This window comes from Budorcas taxicolor, chromosome X (genome assembly GCF_023091745.1).
Source record: "Budorcas taxicolor isolate Tak-1 chromosome X, Takin1.1, whole genome shotgun sequence".
In the NCBI taxonomy this organism is placed as follows: Eukaryota; Metazoa; Chordata; class Mammalia; order Artiodactyla; family Bovidae; genus Budorcas; species Budorcas taxicolor.
Genome location: NC_068935.1, coordinates 124,429,344 through 124,457,112, shown reverse-complemented (window position 1 = coordinate 124,457,112; position 27,769 = coordinate 124,429,344). Strand labels below are relative to the sequence as shown.

Genomic DNA, 27,769 nt, shown 5'->3' with positions numbered 1-27,769 from the left:
CCACCTCCCAAAGGCCCCACCTCTAAATATCATCACATTGGCTTCAACATATGAATTTTGAGGAGACACATTTAGCCCACAGCAAAACTTCTCTTTATCCCTGGATCTTCTCTTTATCCCTGGTGTTTCGATATTTTATAAGGACACTTCTTTAGAGTAGGGTGGTCTTTCTGGCTTGCTTTATTTATTATTACTATTAACAGGCTTTCAGTAAGCCGTTTTAATCCAGAGACTCATGGTCCTCATGTTGAGGGAAAAAAACTTTTTCTGGTATTTTAGTATTCTACCTAATCTAAGAGCATGATTATCACTATAACATTAAGAAAGACAAAGTGATACCAATTAAAATGTGTCACACCTTCAATCATAACAAACATTCTGATTTCAAAGATATTAAGATATAGGGGAAAATATGTATCTCATGCTACTTCTTTCCTAATTTCTTCCCCTCCATTTCCCCACTGTCTCTTTTTGGAATTCCTATTAGTTAAATGTTAGACTGCTTCTCTTTCATTTTCTCTCCTATTTTCTCTTTGTCTTGTTCTATTTTTTGAAGTTTCCTCAATTTTAGCTTCTAAATATTCTACTGAAATATAAAATATTATCATCACATTTTTAATTTCTAAGAGTTTCTTTTTCTAACTAAAAAAATAGCATTCTACTTCTGATTTAGAAAATCAATTTCACCTCTTAGCATTCAAAGGATATTAATTTTTCTTTTTCCTGCATTGTCTCTTTCCCTTAAGATCTTATTCTTTCATGTTGGAAGTCCTTCTCAAGTATCTGGTGATATTTAGCTTTTAACTCATATTTAAGAGTGAGGCACTAAGAAGTGGACCAAATATTCTGGAGCTTGTCAACTGGTAGGCTTTCTTGTAGGTTATCTGGCCAAGCAGCCAGCCTTTACAATGAAGATCTCCCAAATGGCAGTTACCTGAAGGTCTTTTATCAGGGATCATTGTTTCTTCAGGAAAGATGACTCCACTCTCCTGTATGGAGGATATGGTCCTGGCTGGTGAAATGGGTAGGGGTAGGGGATCACAGTACCATTGAGGAGTAGCCTTTCACTTGATCTCCCTGTTTCCAGCCCAGTGTCTCACCCCACTTACTACTATGCCTGGGCTTCCCCATGTCTGGAGCCTCTCTGGTTAATTTTTCTCCATGAAATACTTTCTGTCTCTTCCAAGGGTAGGAGAGGGGACAGAGTGAAGGCTTTTTATGTCGACATTCAACCAATCACTATTTTCAGCCTGGGCCATACCTCCACTTTCCATAGCACTAGATGACCTCATTCTTGAGCTCTTCTGGGGCTCTGGGGCCCTGAACAAGGTCTCCTTCCTGCTGATATACCCCTTACCAGCATGTAGGTGCTACAATTCCATCTTTTTATGATTCTTTTATCTGCTTTTCACATTTATATATTGTGGTTCAAATAACTGAAGTCTTCTAATTTCAAAGACCACTTTTCTGTTTTTTATTCTCCTTGTTGTTTAGGGTGATAATATCTCAGAGAAGAGGACAAAAACAGCTTTATTTTGCCATTTTAAACTACAAGTTTCCCTTATGTGTTTTTTGTGTCTCTAACAAGTTAGCAGAGTTCCTGGGACCAAACAGACCTTCATTAAATACTTCAGTAATGAATGACTAGATGTAGTCAGAGTACAGACGCAGCTGCTCTAACAAAAAGACCCCCAAATGCAAAGGCTCAAACAAGAGAAGTGCCTATTTTTCTCTCACAGAGCATTCCACAGGTACAAGGCTAGGTTAGAGTGAATAAGTGTCGCTAGGTCCTTGGGTCATTAAGGATCCAAGTTTCTTCTTTCTTGTTATTCTATATCCATTCTATAGTTTTGTTGTGGCCAAAATTAGCTAATCATCACACTCTGCATTCCAGCCCATAGAAGGGGGAGTTCAAAAGGGAGCCAATCAGCCTACAAGAAAGTCCACCAGTCAATGAGTCCCATACATAGTTACTATCTCACAGTTTCTAGGGGCCAGGAATCCAGGCCAACAAACATGTGAGCTTGGAAGCGGACCCTTCTCCAGTCAAGGTTCAAATGAGACTTTAGCCCTAGCAAACTCCCTGACTGTAGTCCATGAGAGACTCTGAACAAAAGGACCCAGTTAAGCCATGCCCATATTCTTGGCCCACAGGAACTGTGAGTTAATGAATGTATGTTGGCTTAAGCTACTAAGTTTACGATAATTTGTTACATATAAAATAACTACTACAACATCTCAACTTTCACTATTTAACAGTAACTGACAAAAACATGTAATTGTACATTAAAGGCAGATACAATTTAAAAGTATAAGGCTAAGAAATATTTGACAGTCTTCTGGATTTAATATCATTAAAGAAATATCAGGCTTTCATCTTATACCCGATTCCTGTAATGGGGAATGATCTCAACAACTTAACCCACATTGCTGGTAGTTTCTTAGTCCTGCACTTTTTCAACCTATCTATCTCTAGAATGCAATCTTCTTTCAGATGTAAATGTCACTAATGCCGGGAGTACTCAGAGGGAAAGTATGAGCCATGTATGTAGAATATCACAATGGAAAATGATTTGATTTTATACTACAGAGAATAAAAAATTTGAAGGTTTTCCTTCCAAAGGAATTGTGCAAGAAAAACAAGGTGGCTGAGGGCAGAATAATCAATATTAATACTTAATTGTTTATATATTTGCTTACATGCTAATAAAGATATACTATAGACCAATGAAGTAAAATGACCCAAATAATCTGGGAGGTGCAGAAATCTAGACCAAATCTGAAGGCAGCCTCAGGCACTAGGCTCTACATGTTAGCCAAGACTTAATTCATGCATTCCTTTAATTAACAGCACTGATGGAACATCTACTGGGTACTGGATGGCGGATATATGGATGTAAAACATGGAATAATAATAAATAATGTAAAACAATAATAATAATTGTCTTATATACAGAACAAAAGGATGATAATAACTAAGCTGCTAGAATAGTTATCTTGTAAGAGGAGACTATTTATTTATTTGTTTCTTTAATATTTAAAGAATGCCTATTATGTGCCAGGCATTGGTCTAGGTGCTGGGATTCAGGACTGAATTAAAAAAGCAAGATGAGGAAACGGTGAACAATCATTTTCAACATTAAACATCTCTAAAAAGCATGACCATTTATTTATTTCACCAATAAATCTATGGTTAGGTTCTTTTTTTAAAAGCAAGCTTTAAGTTACTAATGAAAAACTTTCAACAATATAAAGTCTGTCTTTATAATCTGTCTTAAAATCAGGCTCGTCAAACAGTTTTTAAAAAATATCACTGGCATATTCAAGAATGTATTTTGGTAAAGTTAATGTGAAAGCATCAATAAGTTTCCAGCACTGTAAAATCATTACTTTGCCCAGTTTAAAAATAAGAATGTTTAAATTTTATGGTATCTGATTTATCTATAGCCCTATGATACAATATTTTACTTACAGTTTGTGGATTAATCTCTTCCTCTCCCATAGGTTCATCCATAATTTGCTGTCCATTCTGTGAAAAGCATAGCAAGTAGAAAGTTACCAAAACAGATTTCACATCAGTTCAAGTCAAACGAAGGCAGACAAAACAAAATCATATAGGAATATTTTCACTCCAAAAGGGTTCTAATGAAATAAAGAACCATCATTTAAGTATGCAGTTGCTAATTTGCAACAGGTTGTGCTTCAAAAGTTAATGTATAAATTGATGTTTAAAATTATAAAAATATTTTTTCATGGAACTGATGTAATAACTGATGGTTACCTTTCCAGGTAATCCCTGGCAAGCCCTTGAGTTTATTTTAACAGTTAAATGCATTACAATGGTCTTATTTAAACCTCACCAAACATTGTTTGCAATACTTTCTATGGCAAAACACATTCTAAATTCCAACTCCACTGATAAACAATCAGGGCAAATGATTAATTATCAGGGGGAAAATTAAGTTAAATCTCTATATCAATAGAGATTCCAGATGGATTAAACATTTAAGTGTCAAAAAGTAAAATTATACAAGCATTAGAAGAAAACACAGGTGAGTACTACTTATGAGGTAAGAAGGATAGAAATCATAAAGGAAAAAAAATGACATCTGAATCCAGAAAAGTTTAAAATGTCTCTGTCAGACATAAAAAAGATAAAAGACAAATTGATTACGAAAAAAATAAAAGCAACATATGACAAAGGGTTGGTATCCTCAAGGCATAAAAAACTTCATTTTACAAACCTGTAAGAAAAAACACTGAACTTCAACAGATACGAGCAATAAGGGAAAAAACATTTCAGCCTTAGTGCTATATCAAAGAAACGTATTTAACTGAAAGATACTTTTGCCTTTCAAATTGGTAATGATTTACAGAAAAAAATAACACCCAATGCTAATACAGGAATGGGGATAAGAACACTCTGGATATACTGCTGAGGCAAGTGTAAATCAGCACAACCTTTCAAGAAGGCAATCTAAGCCTGTATTTAAAAAACAAAAAAGACACATAAAACTTTGAAATGTCTCATCATTTCGACTTTTTAAAAAAATGGACACGTGTGCAAAGATGTACATATAAGAATGCTCACCATAACTTTTTCCAAAAAGAACTCCAAATTGGAAACCTAAATTCCTAACAATAGAGAACTAGTTAAATATATTATGGTACATCCATATAATGGAATACTATGCAGTCACTACAAATGATGATAAAGATGTAAATTTATTGACATGGAAAGACACTCACATGTAATAAGTGAAAAAGCAGTTTACAAAACAGTATGGATTGTAATGATCCCATTGTAAATAAATATATACATGTTTTAATGTATATATTTGTATGGGAAAAACTCTGGAAGGATATACACCAAAATGTTAACAGTGACTATCTCTGAGTGGTAGAATTTTAGACAATTTAAATTGTCTTGCTTATTTGGATTTTCTAATGTGTCTACAATGAATATGTATTATTTGCATAATTAAAAACAAAAGCAAAAGTCAGGTATACGTAATGTCTTTTCTAACTTCCTCACTGGAAAAAGGAGTAATGTCCCTGGCCACTTGTTAATTCAACAAAGTACAAGGATCTAAGCTAACCATCTTTAGAGAATTATCAACTAGGAAATAAAAGGTAGCCATCCACTACCCCATATCCCACAAGAGACATCTGCTCTGAATTTGAACTCCTCTCTGTACACTCCCTATCTCTATTTATTCATCCATCCATTCATCCATCCATTTCATTTCATTCATGCTATGTTCTAGGCATCAAATTGGAGATGAAAACTTAATGAAACATACCCTCATCCTAAAGATCCATCCTACAGTATCTCATAGGTGTACTGACCCATAAAAAGGGCAACTTCCATTTTCAAACACTCATAGAGTATGTTCCAGGGTTAGGAAATGCCCACACAAGATTACAAAGCACAGAAATGGTGCCAAAATACAGAAAAGGAGGAAGCAGGTATAAAATCTTTATTTTCCGAAGACACTTTCAGAGGCTGTGTATTGTCCACTCCTATGGTAAGGACTCAAGTAACACCAGCATACATCTTTCTCTTATAAGCCACAACCATTTATTCAACTGAACATTGATCATTTTTATCCAAAAATCCCAGAAAAACCTTTAAGGAGCTCTTAAGAACACTGGTTTTGGAGTCAGACACCTAGATCCAAAGTCCTGCTCTTACACTATGAAGCCTTCGACAAGTTATTTAAACTATCTAAGCTCTTTCTTCATGTGGAAAGTGAAGATTAAAAAGTCTTATCTTCAGAGAGCAATTATATAAGACCTGTCAGTAAACAATCAAAGTTAGCTATTTTAATTATTGTCAAAATTCAATCACTCCCTCTGCAGCCCACCAATTTGCTACTTCTCCTGCATTCATTTTTTGTCTCAGTGAATGGTATCACCATTAATCTAGGAGTCCAAAGTAGATTTTCTCACTAGTTGTACATAGTGCTCTCCTCCTATTAACACAGATCTACTCAATGGCTCCCCATTATTTGGCTTTTAGAACCCTTGGTTTAACTTGAGCTACAGTTCTATTTTCCATGGGAATATAATTTGAGAATCATCTGTTCCTTGTGATTTTCAATGCAAAGTAAGAATCACAGCTTGTAACTTACTTTTTGGTATAGGAGAAACAGCACTAAAATCTGAATTGGTAGACCAGGGGTAGAGTCCTAGATCTGCCACTTAAAAAGCTTTATGATTTGGGGCAATTCAGAGAGTCTCCTGATCCATTACTTTATATCTGGTCAAAATGGAGGTACCTGCCCTGTCTACTCAAAGGGTTGTTGTTAAGCTCAAAACTGAGATAACTCATAAGAAAATACATTATAAACTGTAAGAAGCTGTACCAACACGAATTACTATTATTAAGGTAAGGTAGGTTCAACAGGATAAAATAATACTGCATAAAGTCATTTTGATCTTAGTTTTCTGTTCCAAATACACAAACATACTCATATCATATGCTTAAATTCTTTCTATCCCCTTCTCACCTATGAACACTATCAGGACAAGAAAGTACTATACCTCACTGGGCAGCTTACTATACTATTTCAGGAAAAGCACTGACTGCTAGATAATGCTCTTCTTCATATAGTAACTTTCCTCAAATGCAAATTCTTTTTAAGAGGATTACTAATACACGATGACTAACTTGTCTGTACTCTATCTACAAAGTCATGGAAGTAAATCTACAGCTGTGACCATAAACTCAAAGAACACCTCAAGTCTGTTCTTTTCTAGATAATTCAAGTTCCTTCAAACACTCCATTTAGAATATGAGACCACTTTGTTTTCTGAGCATGCAACCAATTCATCTTAACTGGTGGTATAGAGAATTGTGTGCAATTAACACTGTAACCTTGATATAACCAATGCAGAGTAAAGGACATATCACCTCCCTTGTTCTACATAATACACTTATATTAATGCAGTTCACAAATGCATTATTTTTGGAATGTCCACAACACATTGCTGAGTCATACTATTTCTTTCTTGTTTTGTTGGTTAAATTCTTGTTTTCTTCACTTACACTGCAACTAAGCCCTCTATCCTCTATCTTGTACTTGTTACCTAGTCTTAGAGCCTTAAATTTTTTTATTCATCTTTTTCCAGTTCTGATTCATTGCTACAGCCTCTATAGATTAGATTCCCACTCTGTCAATCAGCTTCTTCACTATTTTCAGCTTTATGTAATCCACAAATTGCACAATGCATTCTCTTTTCTGAATTTCCCACCGGGTTAATTAATACAATATACTAACAAAGCGATCTAAGAAAAACGTTAAGTAAAATATAATCTAAAGGTATTTTATGTTCTACATTTTTTTCAAACTAATGTTTCAGCCTTTTTTTATATAATTATTTTTAATTGGAGAATAAAAACATCTACTTCCTTTCTGAGTTTATGAAAGATTTAGAACTTTGAACAATTTAATTTTTAAAGCAGGAAAATATAAAAGCTAATTTTATCCTACATACCAGTGTAGCGTTACCAAAATCAACCCCAAAAAGCAACTTTACTTCAATAAACCTTTTGTATCACTTCAGAAAAATAAGGATTCAAATGCTAACTATTTAGAAATGAGGATAATTACCTCTGTGGCTAAGAATTTTCCCTTCTGAAAAAGGACTCTTGACTTCACTAGAGATTAGGTTACATGGACCACTAATGTGACTCACCATTGTAATACTTATAGCTTCAAAAGTTCAAGAAATAACAACAATTAAACAAGAAAATTTATTTCTCTAATTTTAAGAAACAAATAGAAAAAACATGTGCTCTGAATCTGGCTAGTAGCAGGTTTAAACCCCAGTCCTGTCACTTACTGCTGTAGTTAACTAGCTAAGTTACTTAACATTTTGAGCCTCAGTTTTTTCATTTGTAAGATGCATATAATATCTACTTCACAGGGCTGTTGTAATTAAAAGGACTCAACAAGGGACAGTAGATGCCCAGTAAATGCTACTTCCTGTCCCCTCTTTGCCTTCACGTGACTGTGTAATATTTCTATTTCTACAGTTAGCTTCCAAAAGTCATAATGCAATGAAGTACAGGAGAATATTGAGATACCTGTTTCATCACTTATTACAGCCAATTTCCTGCCAAGCAGGGTGGAAGAGATCATTCATATGTGTGATATATTTTTATACAATGTGGCTAAAGAATGAGTACGAGTGAAAAAGAATCATTTAAATGCGAGGCAAATGTATTTATCCTCTCTCATCCCACCATAATGCCTTCCAGCCAAAAAATCACAGAGCTTGGCAGACTGTACATATGCAAATATTATGTGAAATACTGGAAAAGGTTAGGAAATGCTAATCATGCTTTACTCTGGTAGTCTGAATGTGTAAAAGTCAAAAATTAGAATAACATACAATATGGGTCTCACCAGAACAAATCAGACAAAGGAGACTGTTAGCCTCAGTTTCAGCAGGTATTGTTTTCAACACAACTTCTAATGTTGTGGTATAAAATTATCACATAATTTTCCTGCTCTTAAGAGGATAAGCAATTCAAATCAGTAATTCTGAACCAAGGTTTCAGGACTTCTAGAATATTGCAAAGTATTTTAAGGAAAATTTTAAAAATGTTAAAATCAAGAATATTTTTCTAATTAAAAATTTTTTAATTTTAAGCAACCCTATTAAACAGGTTGTTTTGCTGTAATGGTGTGTTACTACCATGCACATTTCTAGGCTGCTTGGTAGTTTGCTATCACTAAATATAAAATAAGTTTTAAAAAATACACTGAGTCTAGCAGAAGACCATCTTGCACAAATACACTAGGACTACAAAAATGATTTGTGACTCATAAATGCTACCTTGAACTTAGCAGGACATATCATCTCGTGACATCCTACCACCTAGAAATGAAACATACATATGAACATTGGGAAAAAAGAATTCCTCATAGAGAACAGCCTAAAACAACAGGAAGGGAGGAGGGAAAGAACGGGGCCAGAGCCTTAGTGTACTAATCTGGAGACTCAGGTTGTAGATATAAACAAGAACCATGGCTTTTTTTTTTTTAACCATCCTCAAGTTTCCACAAGTGTATCTGCCTTTCAAACTCCCTGATATCAGCAGCGGTTTTCCTGCCCAAAGCATATGGCAGAGGATTTCCATGAAGGTGCTGACGATGAAGCATGAGAAACCTCTCTAAAACTTCAATTAAGAGAGCATCAAATTGTTCAGAATCCAAAGAATCTTCTATGCAATCACATTGAAACAATAAGAAACAAGCATTTTATATTCTTAATAAGGAATGTATATAATCCTTACCAATGTGACAGGATTAAGAATCAGCTCCTCATTTATCCTAAGGAAATATCAGAGATGTGCATAAAGACTATGTACAGTGATATTCATCATACTCATTATACTGAAAAATAGAAAACAATCTAAATGACCAACAGGGGACTGGTTAAATAAAGCATAATACATCTATTCATATGTAGTAATACTATGCAATGGTTAAAATCAGGGCCTCAAAGAAAAATTAATGATGCAAAAATATGACTGCAATATATTAAGTTAAAAAGGATACAAAACTAAATCGTATGATCCCAATTTTGCACACACACCCCCTCCCAACATGTGTGCATGTAACTGGAAAACATATAAAATCTTATCAGTAGTTACCTGGGTCATAGGATTTTCTTCTTTGTACTGTATTTTCAAAATTATATGCATTTATTATATATTATTTTATAAAGAGAAAAAACAATCAATGTAATTAGAAAAATCCATTTATTTCTAGCTAAGGTGCCATTACATGGGCTTTGCTATTCCTCTAGCAACTAAAGGTCTGCCAGTACTCAAGACTATTCTATTTTCCAGACTAAGGTAGGAACGACCACTGGTTATATTTACATTATTAAGTTTTAGAAGAATCTTTCAGAAGCTCTTTTTTTCCTCTCTGATGGTTTCCTGTGGTTGTGGCCTCAGAAAATAGATAATAAGTCTTTAGGCCTGAATCCATCTCATTTTTTTGGAGTGAACCCCTAAGGGGAATTCTGCTTATGAAACAAGAGTATGTTGAGATAAGAATAAAGAAATGAAAACATGGTAGCCAAAATTAAATCTGCATTGTGAATAGCAAGTATCAGAATTGACACTGCAGAAAACAGAATCCATGCCACAGAGGACAAACTTGAGTAAATGAAAAAAAAAAAAAGAAAAGATTAAAAAACTATGGAGGACAGACGTAGAAATAATCTATGAATAACAGATGCTCCTAAAGAAAAACCAGCAGTTTAATCAATCAAAAGTATAAGAAAACTTTCCAGTTCTGAAAAAAAAAATACCTGAGACTGGAGACTGAGAAGGTTCAACAGAGATCATCAACACCAAGACATGTCCTGGCAAATGTTTTTAAATGTCAAGGATAAAGATATAATCCTACAAGCATACAAGCAGAAAAAAATAGGTTATTTTCAAAGGAACTAAAATCATATTGACCTCAGATTTCTCCTCTGCAACAATAAAATGCCAGAAGACAATGAAGTAATGACTTACACAGAGTTAAAAGGGAAAAGTTAGGATCTAAGAATTTTATACCTTGTCCCAGTTCTTCACATACAAAAGTTACAGGAAATTATTCTTAGTTCTGCAAAGTCTTATAACATTTCACCACCTTGGTAGTACCTTTTTTCATGAACTGTTCAAAGGTATGTCTTAGACCATTGAAAGAGAATCAAAATAAGAATTCAAGAATACTGAGGTAGGAAAGAATTGGTAAAGTATATTGACACCAACTTAGTATCTAGAAATAACTGAATAAAATAATTAACCCCAATAGAGGAGAAAGGGTCACTAATGAAGAATAAATAACTGATATAAGTATATAAACAATATAAAACTTTAGCAAGTTTTGATAAAATAAAGTGGACTGAAAATAAAAGAAGTCGTGGAAGAAAGGAAAAACTAAGATTCTAAATTCTATCTTTCCTAAAAAGACATTTAAAAACCACTGCTTTTAGTAACTAGCTAATAAACTTTGGAATGCTTTGAAAAACCATGAAACAACTGAGAATTATAATTATTTATTGCAGTCCAAATCAGTGGAGAATATAATAACTGGCAAAGACTGTGAATAGTACCTTATGTAGGCATCCCATTCAACCCTAAGCACATGAGGTAGGTATAATTACCCCTATTTTACAGATGAGGAAACCAAGGTTCAGCAAAGTTAATTAGTGAATGGCAGAAGCAAGATTCAACCCCAAGTCTTTCCAGCTCTGTAATTCTTTCTTCAATTTTTCATAACCTCCTCAAACGAAAGAATCCATAAGGCAGCAGAAAGAAACCAAGCCACAAGAATAAAAAACTTAAAATAAGATGACGGAAATAATTCCTATTTTACACCTATTTACACTAAGAACTGTAAAGTATCTACTTAAAACCGAGTATCTTAAAGGATATTTGATGCTATTATAGAATTATTGATGTTTTTATGAGTGATGATGGTATGTTAATTAGATGTTTAAAAAATTCTTTATCTTTTAAGAAATACACATGTAAATATTTATGTCTGAAATGATGTATCAGCTTCAAAATAATCCACTGGAGCCAGGGAGGGGAAGAGAGAGAGTAGTGTGTGTGTGATGGGGAGTTCAGATGAAACAAGAGTGGCCATGAGTTGATAATCTTTGAAGCTGGGCTATGGAAATCTGGTGGTTCATTATTCTATTCTCTCTACTCTGGTATGTGTTCAAAATGCTTGATAATAAAAATTTAATGGTCTTTAATGCATTTTTAAAAAGCTTAAAAAATTCACATAATTATTTACTGCTTTAAAGAGAAAACCAAACAAAAACAGATAAGCCTAAAAAAGTACAAAGAAAAAGAAGAAAGCAAGTGTTTGCAATAATAAGGCCAAAAGTAAAATGTGAAGCAAAAACCTTAAACTGATTAAAAAGGTGATTTGATCTGGACTAAAAATATAATTAGTACTTAATGCATACAGTAATAATAATTGCTATCATTTACTGAGCAATTATCACACACTAGGCAAGTCCATCTTTGATGCTTCTAACAACTCTGTGAGGCATTATCACTAATTTACAAATGAGGAAGTCAAGACAGGTATGTCAGTCTTTGAAAGCACTGACACACATGCACATGTATCCTCAGCCCCTAACAAAATGCCTGGCTGGCATACAGTAGGTGCTCAATAAATATTCGTTGAGTAAGTAAAAAAGTCTAATGTCCTGCCTAAGGCAAATAAGCAAAGCCTAAATTCAAACCTAAATCTGATTCTAAAACCCCTACTCAATCACGTTTAAATCTTTTCCTAATGATATTTCATAGTAAGAGTAAAGATGTTCTAGTTTTTCTTTTATTTCCTTTTGTGCATATTTCTCTTTTTCAGATTTTCTACAATCAGCCTGTGTTTTTTTCAAACAAGTCATTAAAAATAATATAATGCAAAACAGTACTGAAAAGTTAATCAGACTAACCTAATCACAAAACACAAATACTGACATGAAATAAACGGAAACAAGTAGAAGGGGAAATTTTAGCACACTAACATAAACTAGTATAATGAATAGAAAAGGATGGAGCATCTGACCTAACTTACATTAGAATAGGTAGATACTGAATTTTATAATGTGAAAAGAATATGGGTTCAACTGTCTATAAAGTTATGAAGATGAACCACGTTCCAGGCCATGAAGTAAATCCAAAATTCTTAAAAGCAGGAATTGTACCAGTATTTTCTGATTATGATTAAAAAAATACTGAATAAGGAAATAAATTACTCACTCAGAAATTAATATTATTCTAAGTAACTACTGGCTCAAGGAAATAATAATAGCTATTATCTCTGCAATTATTTTGTACAAAGTACAGTGTTAGCTATGTTACATATATTCTCATTTAATCCCAATTAATCACTAATAAACCATGAGTCATGTTATTATATAGAGAAGAAAAAAGTTGAGAATAACTTGTCCAAGATCACAGAGGTATTAAGTTTGCAGATAAGACAACTGAACCCACATCTGAATCCAAAGCTCACACTACTACAGAGAAATGCCCTATTACTGTTCAAGTATAGGCAACTGCTGCTGCTACTGCTAAGTCGCTTCAGTCATGTCCGACTGTGTGTGACCCCATAGACGGCAGCCCACCAGGCTCCCCCGTCCCTGGGATTCTCCAGGCAAGAACACTGGAGTGGGTTGCCATTTCCTTCTCCAATGCATGAAAGTGAAAAGTGTAAGGGAAGTTGCTCGGTCGTGTCCGACTCTTCACGACCCCATGGGCTGCAGCCTACCTGTGCTCATTTTTCTCTATTTATAAAATTTTGTAATAAAAAGTGGAGGTGACTAGAATTCTTCCTCAACACATGTTCTGAAAATGTCTGTTTATATTTCAAACTGCATAATCTCCTAAAAAAGATTCCTTTGAAACATTCATATTCTCAAGGGCAATTAAAAAAGGAAGAAACCATAAAATCAGATAAAAGTAGGGAATATAAGGTAAACATGATTTGCTACTAAGTTTATTTAAAAAGTCACTATTTTCTGGTATTTATCTGCAATCCATAAGAGTTTCATGGAATCTTGGCTAGCATGGAGTTTGTCTGCCACTAGCTATAGGCTTCCCTCATAGCTCAGATGGTAAAGACTCTGCCTGCAATGCAGGAGACCCTGGTTTGATCCCTGAGTCAGGAAGATCCCCTGGAGAAGGAAATGGCAATCCACTCCAGTATTCTTGCCTGGAGAATCCCCACGGACTGAGGTGCCCCATGGCATGGGGTCGCAAAGAGTCAGACACAACTAAGCCACTAAGCACACAACTGTAGGCAAGCCCTTAAGCCTCTCTGATTTGTGGTTTCTTCATGCATAAAATATATGGATATCTAAGAGCTCATCCAGCTTGAAAATGTTATAATCCTGTGACTTTAAGGATTAAAAGTATTTAAAATTTTGTGGGCTTTTTTACACCTGAGGACATTACTAATTCTGTTTTTAAAGCTGTTCTGTACATTATTTCTAACTCTAGTATCTTCTTTCTTTTCTGCATCCAAAATACAGTTTTATCTGTATCCTTTAGGGGTGCTTTGTATTCCAGTGTAAACAAGGATAATGCCAAAGAATGGAATGTACAAATGCTGTCATTTGAAAGAGTGCTGTGCTTTGTCACTCAGTTGTGTCCCATTCTTTGTGACCCCATGGACTGTAGCCCACCAGGCTCCTCTGTCCACGGGGATTCTCCAGGCAAGAATACTGGAGTGTGTAGCCTATCCCTTCTCCAGGGGGTCTTCCTGACCCAGGAATCAAAACAGGGTCTCCTGCATTGCAAGTGGATTCTCTACAAGCTGCGCTAACAGGGAAGCACTGAGCTACCAGGGAAGCCTCACTTGAAAGAGAAGTAATAATAAAAAGAAAATAAATGAAACATTGTTTTTCTGTGCAGATTAAGCAACCTAAAGCAATTTCATAATTTCCACAATCCAATCTTACTATTCTCATTTTACTAGTAAAGTGTCAACTTATTTTTTAATTTCCTCTGGGTACTCCCAATGCAACTTTTGCCTTCCTAACACCTTGAATCCCACCTCTTGGTACTTCATGGAGTTGACAGTATTTCATAAACATGTATGATGATCAGAATCACCTAAGACTCCTGTTAATAATATAGTCATTACCTGGCCTTACCCCAAACCAAAACTGAACCAGAAGTTCTAGAAGCCCCATGGCTCAGTATTTCATTTTTTAAACAGGTACCTGAGATGACTCCTGTGATTAGGTAAGTCTGGGAAATCACAGTGTAGAGAAAAGATCATGGGCTTTGGAGCCTGACATATCCAGTTTCAGAACCTGGCTCTGCCCTTTATTATAGGTGTAACTTTGGGCAAGCTACTTAACATGAGTCTCAGTTTTCTAAACTACAAGATTTGAATACTAGCTATGCTGGAGGTTGCAATAAAGTTTAGCGTGCTTAGCCATTCTGGCTGCTCAGTGAGTGTTAACCTCTCTTTCCTCCTGCTTACCTTGCCAAAGGGGGTGACAAATGCAAATACTTAAGAATATTCTGATGAGCCCCTTACCCTAATGGGTCCACTACCATTTCTAGAGCTAAAAATCTTAGTAGTAGATAATTTGCTAATGCATCACTTGGTTTGGCTAATTTAGGTCTTAGGGAAAAGTCTAATAATTTTTTTCTGGTTTCTGGAGGCTTATTAATGAAGCCCTCCTATCTAAAACAGATACACCATTATGCTGAGCTTCAAAGCCCAAGCTTTATTTGCTATAATACATAGCAAAATTTACTATAAATTGGCGAAATGACCAATTACTGTTTCCTCATCAGTAAAACAACTGGTGCTTAAATGTTTGCTGAACTGAACCCAAAATATGTTACTGATAACATAATTATTAATTAAAATAATTAAACTTACACACAGTCTTACAAACACCCTTATGAACAAAAAGACAGCAATAACAGCTTGCAAAAGAAACAAGACGTAGGACTTGCTCAAATACACAATAAAAAAGAACTTAACACCCAAGCAATATCAACTGTATCTTAACACGAAGTATATTAGACAAGTTTAGAACTGAAATTACTTAGGAAAAAAATAATCTAAACTACTCACTCATTAACTATGCATGCATATACGTACACAGATACATATATTTAAAATTATCATACGTCTACACACAACCTGGCATGGCAGCAAGGTTTACATATGAAAAAATGAGAAATATAGTTTATAATTACAGATCGATAATGAATCCTAGCTGTATATATATTAAGCATGTGTTAGTCAGTCGTGTCCAACTCTTTGTGACCCCATGGACTGTAGCCCACCAGGCTCCTCTGTCCATGTATTAAGCATAAACACTATTAATAAGAGTATTCAACTAAAATTGTTATATTAACTGTCCAGATAAGCTACAAACTGAAAGAAACCTAAACAAATTAGAAAAAAAAAATAATAAAACTCTGGGAATATTCATTCAAGACACAGAAAAAGTTACCCTCAATTTTTTAAAAAATAAACAAGAAAATAACAAACACCAAATCCTGTTGAAACTAATTTAAAGAATCATAGCTTTTCCTCTCAACTTATTCTTTAATGCAACTATTTTCTTTCATTTAGTTCCAGTGCTTTGCTTATTTCCATATTTTTAATATTTGTACTGCTATTTTGAATTAAATCTTTTTCCATTATCATTTCTAACAAAGAAAACTATTTATTAATTAAAAATATATATACTCTGTTCAATACCACCTTATTAGACTATCATTGGTTTTAACAAACCTTTTTAGTGGTTTCCTTAGATTACCTAAGTAGATGATTATATCACCTATGAATAGTTCTGTTTTATCCCTCTTTTGAATATTCTTTGATTTTGTCTAACTTCATTAGCAAACTCTTTTAGAATGTAAAATAGAGGTGAAAACGGTAGGCATACTTTTAATGAGATTGCCCCTAATATGTCTCTATCAAGCATGATGCTGGCTACTGGTCTTAGACTATTTAATAACATTAATGACACACTCTTTTATTTCTATTTCACTGTTTTTAATGGATAATAGATACTGAATTTTGTCTAACGCTTTCTCAACTTTTCCCCTAACTTTTTAATTAGAAATGATTATATATTCACAGGAAGTTGCAAAAATAATACAGAGGTCCCATATACCCTTAACCCAATGGTTACATCTTACACAACTTCCTGTCAAGACCAGGAAATTTATACTGGTACAATGCCCAGACCTTACTCAGATATCACTGGTTTTACAGGTTCTCATGTGTGTGTGTGTCTGTGCGCTCATGTTACACATTTTATCACATGTATAGATTCTTGTATCTACCACCAGAGTAAAGATACCAGTTCTTCACCACCAGGAGCCTACGTGTTGCCCTTTTATAACCATTCACCTCTCCCTCACCCTTCTTCCTAACCCTGATAACCACTAATCTAGTTTCCATTTCTACAATTTTGTCATTTCAAGAATGTTATATAAATGGAATCATATGGTATGTACCTTTTCCCCACTCAGCATGAATTCCCTTGAGTGTGTATCAATAATTCATTCCTTTTAGTTTAGTAGTATTCCAGTATAGCATGGTGGGAACATACCACAGCTTGTTTAACCATCCACCCATTGAAGGACATTTGCTGTCTCACTTTCGGATATTACAAACCAAGCTGCTGTGAACATGTATGTACAGACTTCTGTGTGGACATGCATTTTCAGTTCTCTGGGACACATATCCAGGAATGCGACTGCTGGGTTGTATAGTAAGTGTATGTTTAGTTTTTGAAGAGATGGCCAAAGTTTTCCAGAAAGGCTGTATCATTTTACTGTCCCATCAAAAACATATGAGAGAGCCAGTTTGTCCACATCCTTACCAACACTAAGTAGTGTTAGCGTTCTTCATTTTGGCTATTTGTTAGGGAAAATAAATAAATAAACAGAAAATAAATAAAATAATAGTCAGAGACAAAGCAGAGTAGGCCTCTGACCTTACTTCTAACCTGCCTGGACACTGCCCAGCTGGTGAGCTGACAGAGAGTAACTGCCTGCTGTGAGTGCAAGACTTGCAGCACCATATAGAAGATGGGAGAGGAATCTTGAGATTGTTGTGCCCCTGGAGGGGGCCTGGGCAACCAAGCCCCAGGCTCACCAACATTTGTTTTACATGACAAAACCAACAGCGTTAACATAAAACCAGAGCTGCAATTTGGTCACAGATTGATGAAATCAGTTTGCACCCTGGGAATGGGAATCCTGAATCCTGAACTGCAATCTTTGACGTCTCACCCATGGACCAGACGCCCTGCCGGGGACCCTTTCCCAATTGGGACTCCAGATGTGCTGACATGGGACTTCCCAGTGCTGTTTAAGTCTGGATATTGGTCAAAACCTAATTTGGTGATGTATTCTCTGCTCTTTCTATTTCTCTTTTAATATTAGTTTATTGAAAGTTAAGCTAGATAATTCTCTAATAAGTATTTGTATTATTTATTTGTATATAATAAGTGGCTTATTTTGTTAACAAATCCTTTGAACCTGAAACCAAAGTGAAAACTTTCAGCAAAACAGTATTCTAAAAGGCATGTAGATATCTCTCACTGTGGTTTTAATTTTCATTTCTCTGATAGCTAACCATGTTGACATGTTTTCATATGCTTATTTGTTTTCCATATATCCTCTTTGATGAAATGTCTGTTTGGACATTTCTAATTGGACTATTTTCCTTTGTTACTGTTAGGTTTTGAAAGTTCTTGTATATATTCTAGATACAAGTCCTGTCTCAGATATAGGTGTGTAAAGACTTTTTCACATCATCTGTAACCTCTTTTCATCTCTGTAACAGGATCTTCTTCATAGAGCAAACATAAATTTTGATAAAGTCCAATTTCTTTTCTTTTATGGGTTGTGTTTTTGGTATCTTGTCTATGAACCCTTCCCTCCGCCCATGGTCCTGAAGATTTTCTCATATCTAAATTGTAAATGTTTTAGAGTTTTATAGTTAAATCCATGATACACTTTTGATTAGTTGTTGTATAAAGATTAAGGTTTAGGTTGATGAATTTTTTCATCTTGCATGTCACTTGCTAATAGAGACTTTTTAAATTTCTTCCTTTCCAATCTGTCTTTAATCATGTGTTTTGCACATTTTAAATATTTTTCTTCAACTGTTTAATACAGTGGATTATATCAACTGATTTTTGAATAGTGAATCAGTCTTACATCCTTGGAATACAACCCACTCAGGTCATGGTGTATAGTTCTTTTTATATGTTGCTGGATTTGTTTTGCTAATATTTTGTTGAGGATTCTGTGTCTATATTTCTAAGGGTACTGATGTGTAGTTTTCTTTTTTATACTGTCTGTATGTTTTGGTATCAGGGTAACACTGGCCTCAAAAGATGACTTGTGATGTTTCCCCATCTATTTTCTGGAAGAAAATATGTAGATTTCATGTTATTCTTGATGTTCCAGATCCTTCTTTTATCACTTCCTTTCTGCTTGAAGAACTACCTGCAGTCATTCTTTCAGAGTCTTACTACAGACACATTCTCATAGCTTCCCTTCATCTGAGACTGCTTTGGTTGCACTTTCATAATAGAAGGACATTTTCACTAAGTATAGAATTTGGAGTTGCCAGTTCTTTTCTTTCAGTACTTAAAATACAGTGTGCCATTTCCATCTGGCTTCCATCATTGCTCCCCAGTAACAGTTCATTTCTAACTGCTTTAAGATTCTTTGTCTTTTAGTTTGATTTTTTTAAATTTAATTGTAAAATACATGTAACATAAAATTTAACATCTTAACTATTTTTTAGTGTACAGTTCAGTATGTTAAGCATATTCACATTGCTGTGCAACCAATCTTGAGAATTTTTTCATCTTGCAAAATTTAAACTCTATAGCCATTAAATAATTTCACATTTCCAAAGGTTTGATTTTGATGTGTCTAGGTGTGGATTACTTTAGGTTTACCTTATGTGGGGTTCAATCAGCTTCTTGAATCTGCAGGTTTGCATCTTTTGCCAAATTGGGGAAATTTCAGGCATTATTTCTTCAAGTCCACCTTTTTTCTCTAGCTCTGAGACTGCGGTGACATGAATATTAAATCTCCTGTTAATGTTCCCCAGACCCCTGAGACACTCTTCATTTAATTTGTGGTTTTTACTCTGATATTCAGAATGAGCAATTTCTACTACCACTCTATCTTCAGTTTTATTGCTTCTTTTCCAGTCATCTCCATTCTTGTTTTTTTGGCTGTGCCACATGTGGGATCTTAGTTCCCTGACCAGGGATCAAACCTTTGCCCCTTGCAGTGGAAGCCCAGAGTCTTAACCACTGGACTGCCAGGGAAGTCCCTCTGTTCTTCTGTTGAGCCTATGTAGTAAGTTTATTTTGGTTATTGTATTTTTCGGTTCCAAAATGTCCATTTTCTGCTTTATTTCTTTTCTGAGACTAATTCGTTTCAAATTTTTATACTGGCTGTTTTAAAATCCTTGTTAGACAACCAACATCTAAAGCATCTCAGTGTTGGTATCTGGTGCCTTTTTTCCTCATTCATGATATGATTTTCCCAGCTCTTAAGCGAACTTCAACTGCAATAATGGACATTTTGGAGAATTTAAGACTCTGAATCCTATTTACTCTTTTTTAGCAGGCAGTCTACCAGCTGAGGTGTAGTGTGAGGGCAGGGTGAGTGTGTATGTTCAGCTTCCTGCTGGGCTCCGCCAACACCACCCTGGCAAAAGTAGAGCAATGACTCACACTGCCTTTTTGCGGATGGGTGGGATGGAAGTTCAGCTTCACTCTTGTTCCTAGTGAAAGTGGGGCACCAACCCGCACCACCCCGTTGCCACAGAGTAGGGGTGTAAGCTCAGCTCCCTGACAGATCCCACTGACAGTACGGAGAGGGGAAGCGGAGGGTTGACTCACACTGCTTCATTCCTGCAAGGCAGGGAGGAAAGTTCAGCTCCCTTAAAGACCCAGCTGACAACAGGAGAGGGGAGAGGGGGGAGTGGAGTGCCAATCAGCCCTGTCATCCACCACTGTTTTGCCTTGTAGCTGCCAGATGGGGGTGACACCTGGGCCTTACTGCATCGGGGGAGGGGGATGCAGTGTTGACTAGGCCACCTCCAACCATCTTGCTCTATCTACCTTGTTGATGCTGGGTGGAGGCTCAACACATCACTGACACAGGGCAGTGGGGAGGCTTAGCCAGGACTAGCCATGCCTCACACCACCTTGTTATGTCTCACTTCTTTCAGGTTGGGGTGGAGGCTCAGTGGTTGCTGGCCCCCACAGCTGCTACTCTAGTGAGAACATCACCTCCTTCTGTAGGGAGTGGGACAGGGGTGGCGGTGAGAGAATATTGGGTCCCTGCACAACCTGCCAAAACCACCCAGCAGGGGGTATCAAAGTGCTGTTTGCTCTTGCTAGGCAGGAAGGGAAGATGAGGTCCCTCAGCTGCCCAGCCAACACCATAGGGTGGAGGAATCCAAGCACTGCCACTTGCTGCTTAGGAGTAGGGTGGGGTTTTTCTGTTGGTGTTTGGCTATAGTAGGGTGGGTGTTGCCAAAAAGGTTTACTGTTGTTAGCCTACCCTTCCCCCACCAGTCTGGTTAAAGAGAACTGGCTTTTCTTGGAGTCCATTTTGTCTGTGCCTGTTGTTGGTTCCAGGTTGGAGGCTTTTACAACACCCTCCAGGATATATGGGAGGTGATAAGAACACCCAGAGAACTTACTATTTGTGTCATTCCTTTAGTCTCAAAGTCTGCAGGCAGTCTGCCTTCTTATTTCTACATTTCAGAGTGTTTCTGTGCTTGTTTGTTAGGTGTTTTAGTTGTAAAGGAAGACCTAAGGAAAAAAAAAGACTCCTCCATCTTGGCATAAACAGAAGTCTCCTTCAAATGACTACTTTTTATGTTGAAATAACATTTGTGTGTGTGTGTGTGTGTGTGTGTGTGTGTGTGTATACATGTTAAAAGAAACTTTATTGGGTGTTTGGGGTAATATCATTTATTTTCTAAGTTTCCACATTATGGTTAAAAATGTACTATGGAAAACTGCTATAACATCATAAATCATAATTTTCCCCTAAAGATCCAATTATGTTTATATTGTTCCTGACACACTTAGCTTGCTTCATGTTATTCAACTGTCTGTCCACCTCAGTAATTTCACATTATAATATTCCAAAGGAAAGAACTCTATTCATTATCACCTAATAATATACTACACAAACTCAGAACAGCCAGGGGGGAAAGATCACTTTAAAACTCATTTTAAGCTCTTCTTTTTAATAATCTAAAGCAAATTTTATTTTTAACTTGCCAGTGACACCTCTCTTTAAGAAACTCCCCTTACTGCTACCAACATCCACTTTGATAGCTATTCTTCTTGAATTATACCAAGAGCCAACAGGAACTTGAAGGAAAGAAGGCAAACAGGGGTTTCGCTTTGCATTTTTACTTCTTTAAACGAAACATCTGTATATTTCACATTAAGAGATGGATTCTTGAAAATTCATTTTATTTATTTATATTTAATTTCAGAGATTGTAGACTTTTTGTTTTGATTGGTCTTCGATTTATTGCTATATATAGTCTTGCTTTAAGTAAGAAACTATAGTATAACAAGACTGAAGGCTGAAGGGACTGTAAGGAAAAATATCACCTCAATTTTTGCTTTCTTTCTATGATTTTTTAAAATTAATCTTTTACTCTTAGATGTGTTTCTTTAGAAACTCTGCTCTAACCAATACAGTATTGTAAAGTAAAATAAAGTAAAAATTAAAAAAAAAAAAAAGAAACAAACTCTGCTCTAGCTGGAGGTGGACCCAGGTGATGAGGTAGCCTAAGATATTTCCACAGAATGTAGGTCTCTATTCACTCAGTTGGAAAGCTATTGTTTTAGAAAAAGCTTTTTATTTATCATATCTAAAAATGAAGCAAATCTTTTAAAAGTACAAACTGAAACTAAGTTTTCTGAGAACAATGTATATAGCATGACATAGGTAAGGATCTTCTATATTAGCCTTAGAGTAAAACTCCATTTAAGTTCCCTAATCAGCAACAAAACATGCGCAAGAATTATGGATACAAGTAGACAATAAACACATGAAAAATCCTTCACATCCTCATTCATTAGAGAAATGTAAATCAAAACCATGATGAGATACCACTTTCTCACACACAGGGTGGTTATAATGAAAAAACAGTAACGCGTTGGTGAGGATGTGGAGAAACTGAAACTCTCATACACTGCTGATGGGAATGTAAAATGGTACAAGTTCAGTTCAGTCCACTCGCTCAGTCGTGTCTGATTCTTTGTGACCCCGTGGACAGCAGCACACCAGGCCTCCCTGTCCATCACCAACTCCCAGAGTTTACTCAAACTCATGTCCATTGAGTCGGTGACGCCATTCAACCATCTCATCCTCTGTCGTCCCCTTCTCCTCCTGCCTTCAATATTTCCCAGAATCAGGGTCTTTTCAAATGAGTCAGTTCTTCACCATCAGGTGGCCAAAATACTGGAGTTTCAGCTTCAGTCCTTTCAATGGTACAAACCAGTTGGAAAACAATTTGCCAGTGTTTCAAAAAATTAAATATAGACTTACCATATGACACAGCAATTCCACTCCTAGGCATATACCCAAGAGAACTGAAAACATATTCACATAAAAACTTGTAGACAAATGTTCACAGCATTTATAGTAGCCCAAAGTGGAAACAATTCATATGTCCATCAACAGATAAATGGTTAAACAAAACTGCTATAACCATGCAACAGAATATTACTCAGCCATAAAAATGAAGCACTGATACATATGCTACAACACTGATGAGCCCTGAAAACATTATGTTAAATGAATGATGCCAGACACAAAAGCCACATATCATACAATTCCATTAATACGAAATGTCCATAAGAAACTAATCTACAGAGACAGAAATTAGATTATTAGTCACCAGGGGCTGGGGGAAGGAGTGAATAGGGAGTAACTGGCTAACGAGTATGGGATTTTGGGGGTGATGAAAAAGTTATGAAATCAGATAGTGATGATGGTTGCACAACTTTATGAATATACTAAAGACTACTGAATTACATACTTCATAAGAGTAAAATGTGGCATATAAATCATGTCTCGATTTTTTAAAAAGATTAACTGGGGCTCTTTAACCTAAGTTAAAAACCTAAGTTCCAAAGGGTGAAAAAAAGCCACCAATGATTGTGTAACATTTCTTTAAATTTCCTTTTCTTTCACTGTAGCAAGATAATTGGCAACTTTCTCAGGCTCAGTCAGACCCTGTTTTCTGGCACTCTGAGGGAAAGTTAAATAGATTTTTTCTGAAAAGAAGATGCAAATATAAAGAGGTAATGATTTAATAAGCTGCAATTTAAAAACAGCAGTTATTCAAGCACACACCTAGGGGCTTCTGTATGGAGAGGGGTTAAGTTACATCTGGGCAAACCTCCTTTTTCAAGTACAGTAGTTTTTGTTTCAAATTCTCACTTGTAAGACAGCTTAAAAATTGTAAAAATTTCCCATACAATGTCAAAAATGCTGTTTCTCAAGCCAGCTCACAGGTTATTTTACCCAAGCTCTATTTGAAGAGTAATATCCATTTTGCTTTTCTAAGTCTACCTATACATTCCCATAAAAACAAGTGCTCAGTACAAACCATATGGACCCTCTCTCCCTTAGGAGGAGATGTCATTTTGACCGAGTCACTCACCTATATGCTGTTCTCAACCAAAGCCGGGCAGTCTAGTGGAAAATCAATGGAATTTTCAGTCTGTGAGACTTGGTGTTTGAACTCTGCCTCCTCCACTTAAGAGCTGTGCAATCATGAGCAAGTTACTTAACCTCTCTAGGCTTCAGTTTCCTCATCTGTAAGTTGAAGTTAATTACATCTATCTCATTCAAGTTGATACACACAAAGCGTCTAGTCAAAGAAAACAGAGAGAGTTGTTAGTCGCTCAGTCATGTCCGACTCTTTGCGACCCCGTGGACGGTAGCCCACCAGGCTCCTCCATCCATGGGATTTTCCAGGCAAGAACACTGGAGTGGGTTGCCATTTCCTCCTCCAGGGGATCTTCCCGACCCAGGGATCAAACCCAGGTCTCCTGCATTGTAGGCAGACTCTTTACCATCTGAGCCACCAGGGAAACCACAGTCAAAGAAAAGGCATTCAGTAAATGTTAATTTCTAAGATGTATCAATCTACTTTCCCAGTATTTATTAGTACAGTATAGTGAACAAAAGACACCATTTCGGACTGCCAAATTTCCCCAACGCTTCGATGTTACCACTTGAATGAGAATGTCACCATAAAATTAGTAGAGTTGTATAAATTGCAGAATGGTTATTTGAGGTACATGTATCACTTATCGAAATATTCAGGGTAGAAGATAAACAAGACAAAGGTGATTAAACATAATTTGAAAAAGCATATTCAATATACTTTTCATTTAGAAAAGGCATTAAGCCTATTAACTTTAAAATACAAGCAATAGAAGGTACAGTTGAAAAACACTGGTGTAGAAAAAAGGATTCAACTTGTATTCTATAATCTAGAATTGTTCTATTGTATGTGGTAGCCAATAGCCACAGTGACTATTATAATTTTAATTAAAGTTAATTTAAAAAATTCAGTTCCTCATACTAGCCACATTTCAAGTGCTCAACAGCCACATGTGGCTAGTGGCGACCAAACAGTGCCTACCTAGAAGTTGTTTAAGTGAATCTCTCGTATTATTTTATATTGTTTTCAGATACACTCCTCTGCTCCTAAATGTGAAGAAGCAAAATAAGATCCTGCATAACTGAGGTTTTTAGTATAGATTCTACAAGATTTCTGGAGTGAAGATATCTCCCCAAACACTGCACTTGAGATGTACTTCAATCTCTTAATGTCAAAATGAACTTTTGTTTCAGGCTATCATTTGACATCTGCTTCTAACTCGTATCAAATGACTAAACCAAGTTTCCTATAACAAGTTTTGTGGCCCAAAGGATTAGAGGTAAGCTCACAGAAATCTAGATGACCAGGTCAGAAATGAAGATGAGATCATCATCACATGTAAGATTACAAAGATCAATTAACATAGTGGATAAAACATAACTAGTTTTTAAAGTATGTGAGAGACCATGGATAGAATATTAGTTAAGACAGGCAAATCTGACTTAAGTTATGCTACTGCTGTAATTCTATTTATACTAATAAAGGAGAAGAATAATAGGAAGTATAAAAATGCTTTTGGATTTACACATAAATGTATGGTTATGTAATATTCAGGGAACTAGCACTGTTTCATGGGGAACACACACACAGACACAAATACCCTCTAAAAGACAATGTGGAGAGCTGACTCCAGGTGGGACAGCAGGCTAGCTTTCGGTCTTGCAGCCGGCTGATCTTTAGTTCATTCACATTTCTTTCTAGCTGACACCTTCAGGAGAAGAAGGTAAAGATTCAGAGTAGGTAATGCCAGTAACTGAGCTATTCTGCTATGGTAGGTTGAAACAAAATCAGCTTGTTAGTGGCTAATATGTCCATCAAACATCCCTGATTCCAGAGGTGGACAGAGATCAGAAAAAGGGTAAGAAAGTCATTTTACATTATTTGTGAAAGTTTTAGTCATTCAGTTGTGTCCAACTCTTTGCAATCCCATGGACTGTAGCCCTCTAGGCTCCTCTGTCCATGGAATTCTCCAGGCAAGAATACTGGAGTGGGTTGCCATTCCCTTCTCCAGGGCATCTTCCCAACCCAGGGATCAAATCTGGGTCTCCTGCATTGCAGGCCAATTCTTTACCATCTGAGTCACCAGGGAAGCCCTTACATTATTTAGTAAGCTGTAAGTGTAAATTTTTTAAAAGATGAAGTAACAATATTCCCAAGTTAAAAACAGCTGCATCAAAATATTATTAATCCTAGCTATTTTCTAGTAACTGTAAGTTTGAAGCAATTAATTAAAAAAGAATGGGACAGGTAGACAGACCGAAAGCAGCATTAAGTAGCAAGTGATAAGTTTTTTAAAAACTCTGAATATTAAATATAAGTTACAAAGCAAGTCAATAAGGGGGCCATTTAGTAGGGGCAATTAGCTTGATATTAAGATAGAATATGACCACTAATTTCAGAACATTGGCTTTTAAAAGTTTAAATTATTTAAAACTTTAATTTATTGTATTTAAATTTTAGTCAACTATTAGAATGGAAAATTGTTACACAAATTAATTTAGAAAGACTTCAAAATGAAACAAAAACTTTTGACAGTTACAGGAAAAAAATAGCTTTGATAAAGTCAATTAAACAAGCTGGAAACAGCTTGTTTCCAGGCAATACTGGATCCTATTACTATAGTTATCAGACTTTCCAAAATTGTGTTCTGCAAAGCACTTATGTCCTTTGAGACTTCATAGATGGTTCACAAAAAAGGGATGCTGACATCAAGTCTCAAATGCTTTGAGATATTTCCTTTTTGCAGATTCATCATGTACATCATCATCTTAAATTTCTAAGATGTTGGCCAGTAAAGACATTAGTCACATCTCATTTAACTCCACAACCCCCAAATTTATTTGATTATGTCATGATGCAGTGTGTGTGTGTGTGTGCGCGCACACGTGTGTTTTGGAGGGAGAAGATGGTTGTTGGGACACAGACTCATTTTGCAAATTTTCAGAGACTTCTCAGTTGAAAATACCATATGTACTATTGAAAGTTGCTTAAGTACCAGTATCACATAACAGAATAAAATCCAAAGGATTATGTTTCTAGACAGGAAAACCCAGCTACTCATGGCATAATCAAATAACCAAAATAAACATGGTTATAGCAATGGAGAGGGAGGTGTGCAGTATTAATTTCTGTCCCTGAAAAAGGAAATTAACAGAAGTGACTCTAAAATATAAAAAGACGCACACATTTTGTTTTGTTACTTTTTAGAGTGAGTTATATACTGATACTATATATTAAGTTTATTTCTTCACAGACACACCTCCTTCAAGAGGTTGACATATACAGTATATCATATTTCATCAATTACTAGATACCATCATGTGTTATGATACACTATTATTTTATGTATCACTAAGGGAAAAAAACTACTGCTAACTAAACGACATGCCAAGGATTGTGAGAGGGCTTCCAATTTAAGCATCACTGAAATATGAACATACTTTCTTTTCTTCCTTCCACACATACTCCTCAAAATGTTCTTTATCTGTTTCCCCCCTTTAAAG

The 27,769-nt window shown here is 35.7% G+C and overlaps 1 protein-coding gene across 5 annotated transcripts in view; it reads right to left on the bottom strand.

Annotated features, from left to right (window-relative positions):
* The window catches only part of RPS6KA3 (ribosomal protein S6 kinase A3), a 101,728-nt gene that overhangs the window by 68,475 nt on the left and 5,484 nt on the right, over positions 1-27,769 (bottom strand). For 2 of the 5 annotated variants that reach the window (XM_052663921.1, XM_052663922.1), the window contains exon 2: positions 3,473-3,529. In XM_052663921.1, coding sequence (XP_052519881.1) covers positions 3,473-3,529 — 57 coding nt within the window. Of the gene's footprint in view, positions 1-3,472; positions 3,530-9,307; positions 9,408-10,332; positions 10,427-24,257; positions 24,281-27,769 lie in introns of those variants that run through there. The other 3 variants (XM_052663924.1, XM_052663923.1, XM_052663925.1) reach the window with 3 other exon arrangements.